The 10,840-nt window shown below is 42.5% G+C and overlaps 1 protein-coding gene across 1 annotated transcript; it reads right to left on the bottom strand.

Moving 5' to 3' along the window:
* Positions 1-397: 397 nt before the first annotated feature.
* LOC106604901 (ras-related protein Rab-33A-like) lies at positions 398-4,202 on the bottom strand. Its single transcript, XM_014200015.3, has 2 exons — positions 3,761-4,202; positions 398-2,758 (listed from the first exon to the last, which is right to left on the bottom strand). Exons 1-2 carry the CDS (start codon positions 4,133-4,135, stop codon positions 2,309-2,311), a joined length of 825 nt encoding a protein of 274 aa, XP_014055490.2. The 5' UTR covers positions 4,136-4,202; the 3' UTR covers positions 398-2,308.
* Positions 4,203-10,840: the final 6,638 nt, after the last annotated feature.

Below are 10,840 nucleotides of genomic sequence, written 5' to 3'. Positions count from 1 at the left end.
CGTGCTTCTCCAGATCTTAGGAATGCTAACAGGAAATACGGTGTCGGCAGTGGTGTAGTGGTGCCTGGAGAAGTGAGTATATACAAATTTAGTCAAAAATGTCCCTACTGGCCCACCTGGCGAAGGCACAGTGCTGTGTTAATTTTTTTTTAATGACAAACAGTGACATAGACTCTCAAAGACCTAAAATGAGAAATCTCATATTGGTCTTTCAGTCAGGCCAACCCAAGCTGTTCTGTGCAAGTAGGCTAATACTAGGCCTACTATTGAAATAGATAATTGAGACGGTCAACTGAGTCAGAAATTCACAAGTTTTCTTTTTTTTTTATCCTTATTTTAATAGAAAACAACAAAATTGGATGTTCTAAGTCGACAACAATGCTTAAACCACATCAGGAGACCACTTTTGAGGTCTGGTAAAAATCTAAGACATTTATATTTTTGAGTGTCGTTAGACTTTAATTCAACTGAGCAGGCACCTAGCACTGTTGTTTGGTTAGCAGTGTTTCTGTAGCGCACATGACATGGCGTTTGCAAAACAAATGGCCACTGGATTGATGCAAATAATCATGATATCATTCTTCTGGGTAGGCATAGGCTACTTTGTAGCTAGTTAACATTTAATTGAGGAGGTATTTGGCAAAGCCTTTTCATCGGCTGTTTCTTAATTGTTTGAAACCTGGACGTTTTACTTCCTATTATGAGACATGTCTTACCTTGCTTCAAAGCAGCCTATAGCCAAAATCCCACCATAGAAACGTGGAGGCAATTATTTTATAAAGACTTGCTCATATGCACTCTCCTGTTCTATTGGTTTTCAAAATAACTTTATTTCATTATCTAGCAGCCAAAGGCATTATCCTAGTCATATTAGTAATCCATGATATTTGTTGCATCTTTACATCTCCCATCTTTCAAAATTTAGAATTGATATTTCCATCTCAAAGTCTATGAAACTGCTTGGCCTACCACCGTGTTTACATTGCTGCGCTTAAAATGTGAAGCAATAACACTTTATCAACATTTTAAGCTAAATATTTTGATCTGTTTCATCAGCCTTATTCATTGATACAGCGTATACCTTCACTACTTTGATATGCATTGTGGGGATTAAGAAATTAGAAAAAGGTCATCAGTAATATCAGTAATATCCCGGGATCCTTGGGACGTCCCTGCCCCATTGAAGTTGAAATTTAAAATGGTATAGGGTAGGGAAGTCCCAAGGATCCAGCATAGCACTGACCATGTGAACAACAGGCACAACTCCGATATAAAGTTGTTACGTGTCCTACTAGTACACTTATATTACTACACTCATAACATTTTAGTCATTTAGCAGACACTCTTATCCAGAGCGACTTACAGTAATGAATGCTTACATTTCAGACATTTCATATTTTTTTTTCCCCCGTACTGGTCCCCCACGGGAATCGAACCTACAACCCTGGTGTTGCAAACACCATGCGCTACCAACTGAGCCACACGGGACCCCCTTATTTGCTATGCGATCAAATATGCCTCGCATAGCAAATAAGCCATTCCATTTTTTTATTGACCAAATAACACAATCTCATTGACCTCCATACAAAAACTCCTGATGGAGAAGACCGATTTTTCCTCTCGCTTCGCCTCTTCCTCTCTGATTGTATAGATACATTGAGAGAATGCCAAGAGTGCAAAGCTGTCATCAAGGCTAAGGGGTGGCTACTTTGAAGAAACTAAAATATATATTTTTCCATATGTGTTATTTCATAGTTTTGATGTCATCACTATTATTCTACAATGTAATAATAAAGAACCCTGGAATGAGTAGATGTGTCAACTTTTGACTGGGATACCCAAATAGTCTGACATGGAATAGTCTTCATGAAAGTCCCTTTGTGAGATTGTGACAATCATGTTACACACATGTATATTGCACGAAACAATAATACTGACAGCAAAAATGTACAGACATGTACAACTCAAATACAAAATAAATAAACATATTTTACAAACACACCATTGGATAACATCTCTTGCCTTAAGGCCATTATTAGGAGGAAACACAGAATGTGATAATGATAATATATCAAAGAAAGAGAGTAAAGCAAAAGAGGGTCAAAAAGAGGTGTATACAGACAGACAACAATACCGTATTAGACCGTTCAATAAAAAAATGGAAATAACTGCACGCACATTCCTCCAAGAAAAGTTAACATTAGAACAGTATCTTCTTATGTTGTTTATGTTAAATTCTTAAATTCAAGCCACAGCAGTATTAAAAGGAGGAATCATTGCAGAGTGGAGGAGAGTCACACTATTTGCCTCAGCAAAGGCAGATGCTCTTATTAATATTTGTCTCTTGTGAAAGCCTAACCCTTCCGTCCTCCCTCTCCACATCCCTGTATAGCAGGGACTTCTGGGCTTTCAGCCGACATGCCAGGCACATGAAAATGGAGTCCACGTTTTGGCTCTCCTTTGGGTCCTTGGCCGAGGTCTCAAACAGCAGCATGTTGTGGGCGTCTGCAAACTTGAGGGCAGTGTTGGAAGGCACTTGTATCTGACTAACCAGGTCACACTTGTTGCCCACCAGTACTCGAGGCACAGTGGGTGAGACACGGTGCCCGTTGCACTCCTGGATCCACGTCTTCAGGTTCTGGAATGAGTTCATCTTAGTGACATCGTAAACGAAAACGACAGCGTGCACATTGCGGTAGTAGTGTTCTACCATGCTCTTCCTGAAGCGTTCCTGTCCTGCAGTGTCCCACACCTGCACCTGTTGAGGAGTAAAGGAGTAATAACATATCCAGTGGTCAGAGAGTAATCGTGGGTATTGGTCAGAGATAGATGGTATATTAAATGGGTTGAGACATAATCAGAATAAATAATAAACTGGACAATGTACAAAGGAAAATGTAGGTAACCGGCTTAGTTTAATGATTATGTTCGGAGGATCATTGCATTATGAAGCCAGTGGACATGAACAATTCCCATGTGAAAAGAGAGGACAGATTAATTCCACATATATGCTTTTATACAAGGCCCAATGTTTTGAATGCTGCATTAGTGCATGTCTTCCATTTATGAATAATAGATAATTGAACAAAGAGGCTCTATTGCTTATGCTTTCATACTGAGCACAGGTTTTTATTTTGATGGTGAATCTCAATGAGAAGACAGATGAAGAGAAATATTGTTAAAACATCACATTAGCTATGTCACTGTCTGTTGCTAAAAACACTGGGACTAGGTCATCATGTTAGGCAGGGGGCATTCAGAGGTTTGTCGACTCGTTTATAGGCAGGTGCAAAGAAAACAGTAGGTGATCTGAGGATATGATGGTGATGGTACTCTGATGCAGACATAATGTGATGAAACAGGCAGGGAGCAGGTCTCGAACCCTCGACCTTCAAGCCCGAGGTCCGGCGCGCTATCGACTGTGCTGCTATCGACTGTGCTGCGACTGTGCTGATTTCCGCGCTTATAAACCCAGGGTCGACACAATAAAATGATACTGTCCTTAACTTAAAAAACATGCAAACATTGCCGATGGATATATTACTTAATAGAAACATTCAACCTAACAACCCATCTAAATATAAATGGAACATTTTAATTGCGTATGGACTCTGGAAAGAAATAATTCTCTACTCGGTTTATTGACATGTCATGCATAGATGTATAACGGTTGAAGCGATGAACACATAAATGATTAATTGACACAAGGAAAGAAAGAAAAGCGGCCCTGTCTCGATCAGATGCTTAAGTAGGCTCTTACCTTTATTTTTTCGCCCTCTATTTCCACTGCTTTCTCCCTGAAATCCACACCGATTGTTGCCTCGGTCTTCTTTGGAAAGCTCCCACCGGTGAAGCGGAAGGTTAAGCAGGTCTTCCCTACATTTGAATCCCCGATTACAATTATTTTAAATATTCGAGTCTGAACACTCGATTCCAAGGACGTGCTGAGATCCACAGATGATGTGAAATGTATATTTCTCGAACCGGTCCCTCCATCATTTTCAAGAGATTCATTTGCCATTACGCTAAGTTGATGTACACAGTTATGTACTGTTCTCGCGGATGGGGGAAGGAAGATGAGGCTGCCAGGCAGGGCAACAACAGCAATCCGCTCCCCCAAAAGCAGCTTCCTCATGGAAGAAGGGGAATTACAATTATTTCAAAGTCCCCCTATTTCTAAATAGTTATTTATGTATATACAATCGTTTCTTGACAGTAAGGTTTGATTTCACACAGAAAAATCATGTGATCCTTCAGTTGATCAGGGTTTCCACTAGTTACCACAGCCACAACGTCAATATTTGCAATATCGTAAAAATGCATTTATTTATTTTTTGCTGCTTTTTGGTCTTAATTTAAGGTTTAGTGTTAGGCATGAGGTTAGCAGTGTGGTTAGGTTTAAAATCTGATTTTAAGAAGATCAATTCTATAAACAGGCGGGGTTTATGACTTTGTGGCTGGGGCAACTAGTGACGACCACTGATCAGATGCCATCATCCAAAATGGCGCAAATGCATTTGCCTCAAACCTGTTGTCCACGCAAGACAAGTGTCTGATGTATAATGCAGCTTGAAAGGTTTCAAGTAAGTGCACCAATGATGCATGTTTCCCATTTGCACTGGATATCATAGGTCTGTTATAATTAAATATGTAGGTCTAGCCATTAAGTAAAATGCACCAAATATGTATTAACAATATAATTAACAAATTCATGTCACTCACCTAATGAAATATTGGTTCCAAAAGAGCTCGTAGAGTTATATACTTGATTTTCTCCATTTTGATTAGCTATGTAGAAAACAATTCTAACAGTTGTATCACACAAAGCTTCTTTTTACTCTCTATGAAAGGCTCATTTGTTCGAAATGGTTTCTATGAAATCTGAAAGCATGCTCCAGAATTGGATTCTCACTGCTTACAATCAGAGAGGGCATACAGACAGATTCCGATGTAAGCAATTCACATTTACTTTTTTGTATGGTCAGAAGGAACACTAGTCACCTGTAAACTGTATCTTAGTAAAAAAAAAAGTTTTATAGTTAAAACAACAATGAGAGTTCAGTCAACAGTATTCTTAGATATTTACAGACAGGAATATTTATCAATAAAAAAAGCATTCTCTAAGGTACATCAGAGTTCAGTTTTTGTTGTTCCATATGCTTATATTTAAGCACACTTTTTTTATCTTTGTATCATCTTAGTGACATTACTGTTCAGAATATTTTACCCCTGCACAGTAATTACACAGTTACATAATTGCACTGTACATATGGTTTTCTAAACGATAAGGTTTAGAATTCAATTGAAATTGTCAAATATGACTAATTTAGGCACTTCTATTTGGTTGAGGCTCAGATCCCCTGAAGATATGTTGCTTTGAAGTCACTTCCTAGAGCATTTTTTGCATTGCATTTGTAAATCCCTGAATTCATATGCACTGGATCTTGTATGACCATGTTGCCCTCAACTGTCATGTGAATTCCTTCCTGTGGTGTCAAATGGTTGTTGGGAGCAAGTGTGGTTCTTCCAGGTAGAGTCCATGAAATTTCAGGCTTTGGTATGCCTGCAGCGATGCAGTTAAATGTTACTGGCAAGCCCTTGTGGACTCCAGTGATGGAAGGGGGTGCGTTTGTGATATGTGGAGGATACACCATAACTGCAAATGGGTATGAAAACGTAGATGATCCAAATGTGTTGGTGGCCTTGCAGACGTAGGTTCTGCTGTCAAATGAGAAAGGTTCCCCTGCCGTAAGTTCCCCTGCCGTTTGATGAAAAAGTAATTCTCCCACTAACCTGGGGCTTGTCCAGGACCTGGCTGTTTGGTAGGGTCCATGTAATCAAGGCCTGTGGCCAGCCATCCACAGAGCACGGCAGGTTAAGAATTTGGCCAAACATGACATTCATGCCCCTTGCTGTGCCTTGAATCACAGGCTTTCTTCCTGGTTTGAGAGCATATCACTTCTCTGTTGTCCCAGCCACGTTTTTGGCCAGACAACGATAAACATCTTTGTCAGCTGTCACTGGCCGGGCGATGCGCAACATCTCGTTTCCTGGATAGTGAGTGAAGCGTTGGAGTCTAGTGCCAGGCATCAGAACTGTGCCGTTTGGCAGGATCCAAACAAACTCTGGGTTTGGCTTACCACAGGCAGGACATTCCAGAGGGCCATCACTTCCATCTTGCTTCTTTGGTAAAATCTCTGTTCGGCATGGCGAAGCTAGGCTTTTCTGCTATGGTTGCCTATCCAAGCTCAATTGCCAGGCTTGCTTCTCCCAAGTGATTTTTGGCCAGATATACATACTGACCCTCGTCTATCTTCCTCACTCCACGCAGCTCCAGGCTCCCGGTCTTGTGGACTTGGAAGCGTCCTCCCAGGTGTTGGCAGAGAGAAGCCGTATGGTGTGGCCCAGACAATGTGTGGCTCAGGCTTACCCTCCACTCTGCAGTCGAGCAGTGTTGTCTGATAAGATGCTGCCAACACTTTCATACTGCTTCTTCCACTTTGGTCATTGATTGTGGCTCTCTTGCTTCGAGTTCCTGTTCTTGATGTAATCCCCAGCAGAATTCCTTACCACACAAGCATTCTTCCCTTGGTCGGCCAAAGTCACCCTCTTTATCACTAAAGTCCCATCACCTAATATTTGTTATTTGGTTGAAGACAATATGGTGACATCATTGCTTGGTGAGAGCCACACAATGGTCGGTGGAGGATCCCCAGTCGCTTGACAAGTTATATAGGCAGAGTCTCCTAGTTGGGCCGTGAGCAACAGCTGAGCCTTAGATGTGATTCGGGGGGGGGGGGTCAGGACCTACTTTTACGCTCACCTTCATCTCATCCTCCTCCAGCTCATTCTTAGCATGGCACGTAAAGTCCCCCTCATCCTTCTTTTCCATTTGTTGCAGCAATAGTGATCAAATCAAACTTTATTTGTCACATGTGCCGAATACAACAAGTGTAGACCTTACCGTGAAATGCTTACTTACAAGCTCTTAACCAACAGTGCAGTTCAAGAAGAGTTAACCTCTATGGGCTACTCAACAGCCACTACAATCCCGTGGCGCGTTATTCAAATACCTTAGAAATGCAAAACCTTCAATTTTAAAAAAATATGACTATTTTACACCATTTTAAAGATAAGACTCTCGTTAATCTAACCACACTGTCCGATTTCAAAAAGGCTTTACAACGAAAGCAAAACATTAGATTGTCAGCAGAGTACCCAGCCAGAAATAATCAGACACCCATTTTTCAAGCTAGCATATAATGTCACATTAACCCAAACCACAGCTAAATGTAGCACTAACCTTTGATGATCTTCATCAGATGACAACCCTAGGACATTATGTTATACAATACATGCATGTTTTGTTCAATCAAGTTCATATTTATATCAAAAACCAGCTTTTTACATTAGCATGTGACTAGCATGTGACTAGCATTCCCACCGAACACTGCCGGTGAATTTACTAAATTACTCACGATAAACGTTCACAAAAAGCATAACAATTATTTTAAGAATTATAGATACAGAACTCCTTTATGCAATCGCGGTGTCCGATTTTAAAATAGCTTTTCGGTGAAAGCACATTTTGCAATATTCTGAGTAGATAGCCCGGCCATCACGGGCTAGCTATTTTGACACCCACCAAGTTTGGTACTCACCAAACTCAGATTTACTATAAGAAAAATTGGATTACCTTTGCTGTTCTTCGTCAGAATGCACTCCCAGGACTTCTACTTCAATAACAAATATTGGTTTGGTTCCAAATAATCCATAGTTATATCCAAATAGCGGAATTTTGTTCGTGCTTTCAAGACACTATCCGAAGGGTAAAGAAGGGTGACGCGCCCGGTGCGTTTCGTGACAAAAAATTACAAAATATTCCATTACCGTACTTCGAAGCATGTCAAACGCTGTTTAAAATCAATTTTTATGCGATTTTTCTCGTAAAAAAAGCGATAATATTCCGACCGGGAGTCGTTGTTTTCGTTCAAAGACTGAAAATGTAAACATGGAGTCGTCTCGTGCACGCGCGCCCCAGTCTCATTGTTCTCAGATCGACCACCTACCAAATGCGCTACTGTTTTTCAGCCATGGCCTGCAAAGTCATCATTCAACGTTCTGGCGCCTTCTGAGAGCCTATGGGAGCATTAGAAAATGTCACGTTACAGCACAGATCCCCTGTTTTGGATAGAGATGACAAAGAAGGCCAAGAAATGGTCAGAGAGGGCGCTTCCTGTTTGGAATCTTCTCAGGTTTTGGCCTGCCAAATGAGTTCTGTTATACTCACAGACACCATTCAAACAGTTTTAGAAACTTTAGGGTGTTTCCTATCCAAATCAAACAATTATATGCATATTCTAGTTACTGGGCAGGAGTAGTAACCAGATTAAATCGGGTACGTTTTTTATCCGGCCGTGAAAATACTGCCCCCTATCCCCAACAGGTTAAGGAGCCTTGATTAGCTAGATTAGCTAGGTCCTAGACTTGATTAGCTAGGTCCTAGACTTGGCGCTCCGGTACCGCTTGCCATGCAGTAGCAGAGAAAACAGTCTGACTTGGGGGACTGGAGTCAATTTTATGGGCTTTCCTCTGACACTGCCTATTATATAGTTCCTGGATGGCAGGAAGCTTGGCCCCAGTGATGTACTGGGCCGTATGCACTACCCTCTGTCGCGCCTTATGGTCAGATGCCGAGCAGTTGCCATACCAGGCGGTTATGCGACCAGTCAGGATGCTCTCGATGGTGCAGCTGTAGAACCTTTTGAGGATCTGGGGACCCATTCCACAACTTTTCAGTCTCTTGAGGGGGAATAGGCTTTGCCGTGCCCTCTTCATGACTGTCTTAGTGTGTTTGGACCATGATAGTTTGTTGGTGATATGGAAACCAATGAGCTTGAAGCTCTCAACCTGCTCCACTACAGCACAGTCAATGTTAATGGGAGCCTGTTCGGCCTGCCTTTTCCTGTAGTCCACGATCGGCTCCTTTGACTTGCTCACATTGAGGGAGAGGTTGTTGTCCTGGCACCACACTGCCAGTTCTCTGACCTCCCTATAGGCTGTCTTATCGGTGATCAGGCCTACCACTGTTGTGTCGTCTGCAAGCTTAATGATAGTGTTAGAGTTGTGTTTGGCCACACAGTCGTGGGTGAACAAGGAGTACAGGAGGAGACTAAGGACACACCCCTGAGGGGTCCCAGTGTTGAGGATCAGCGTGGCAGACGTGTTGTTGCCTACCCTTACCATCTGGGGGTGGCCCGTTAGGATGTCCAGGATCCAGTTGCAGAAGGAGGTGTTTAGTCCCAGGGTCCTTAGCTTAGTGATGAGCTTTGTGGGCACTATGGTGTTGAACGCTGAGCTGTAGTCAATGAACAGCATTCTCACAAAGGTGTTATTTTTGTCCAGGTGGGAAAGGGCAATGTGGAGTGCGATTGAGATGACGTCATCTGTGGATCTGTTGGGATGGTATGTGAATTGGAGTGGGTCTAGGGTATCCGGGAGGATGCTGTTGATGTGAGCCATGACCAGCCTTTCAAAGCATTTCATGGATACCGATGTGAGTGCTACGGTGCGGTATTCATTTAGGCAGGTTACCTTCGCTTCCTTGGGCTCAGGGACTATGGTAGTCTGCTTGAAACATATAGGTAGACTCAGTCAGGTAGAGGTTGAAAATGTCAGTGAAGACACTGGCCAGTTGGTCCCCGCATGCTTTGAGTACACGTCCTGGCAATCCGTCTGGCACCACGGCTTTGTGATTGTTGACCTGTTTAAAGGTCTTGCTCACATCGGCTACCGAGAGCATTATCACACAGTCCTCCAGAACAGCTGGTGCTCTCGTGCATGCTTCAGTGTTGCTTGCCTACAAGCGAGCATAAAAGGCATTTCGCTCATCTGGTAGGCTCGCGTCACTGGGCAGCTCGCGTCTGGGCTTCCCTTTGTAGTCTTTAATAGTTTTCAAGCCCTGCCACATCCGACGAGCGTCAGAGCCGGTTTAGTAGGATTCAATCTTAATCCTGTATTGACACTTTGCTTGTTTGATGGTTCATCTGAGGGCATAGTGGGATTTGTTGAAAGCTTCCGGATTAGTGTCCCGCTCCTTGAAAGCGGCAGCTCTAGCCTTTAGCTAGATGCGATGTTGCGTTTAATCCATGGCTTCTTGTTGGGATATATACGTATGGTCACTGTGGGGACGACGTTGTCGGTTCATTTATTGATGAAGCCGCTGACTGAGGTGGTATACTCCTCAATGCCATTGGATGAATCCCGGAACATATTCCAGTCTGTGCTAACAAAACAGTCCTGTAGCGTAGCATCTGCGTCACCTCACCACTTCCGTATTGAGCGAGTCACTAGTACCCCCTGCTTTAGTTTTTGCTTGTAAGCAGGAATCAGGAGGATATAATTATTGTCAGATTTGCCAAATGGAGGGCGGGGCAGAGTTTTGTATGCAGTTTTTTTCCCTCTGGTTGCACATGTGACATGCTGATAACATTTTGTAAAACTGATTTTGCCTGCATTAAAGTCCCTAGGCGTGCTGCTTCTGGATGAGCATTTTCTTGTTTGCGTATGGCCTTATACAGCTGGTTGAGTGCGGTATTAGTGCCAGCATCGGTCTGTGGTGGTAAATAGACGGCTGCGAATAATATAGAGAAGAGAGAAAGAGAACTCTCTTGTTAGATAGTGTGGTCTACAGCTTATCATAAGGTACTCTACCTCAGGCGAGCAATACCTCGAGACTTCTTTAATATTAGACATCGCGCACCAGCTGTTATTGACAAAAAGACACACGCCCCACCCCTCGTAGCATCTCTGTTCTGCCGGTAAATGGAAAATCCTGCCA

The sequence above is a fragment of the Salmo salar genome, chromosome 05 (genome assembly GCF_965601325.2).
Source record: "Salmo salar chromosome 05, fSalSal1, whole genome shotgun sequence".
Taxonomy (NCBI): domain Eukaryota; kingdom Metazoa; phylum Chordata; class Actinopteri; order Salmoniformes; family Salmonidae; genus Salmo; species Salmo salar.
Note: the sequence above shows the minus strand (reverse complement) of the source record. Positions and strands in the feature narration are given on the sequence as shown.

Bases quoted from the DNA above. Each gene is read 5' to 3' on its own strand.
- LOC106604901 (XM_014200015.3), bottom strand. From the start codon at position 4,135: ATGAGGAAGCTGCTTTTGGGGGAGCGGATTGCTGTTGTTGCCCTGCCT. The intron at 2,759-3,760 runs GTAAGAGCCTAC...ACTCCTCAACAG, and splicing joins TAGAGGGCGAAAAAATAAAG to GTGCAGGTGTGGGACACTGC.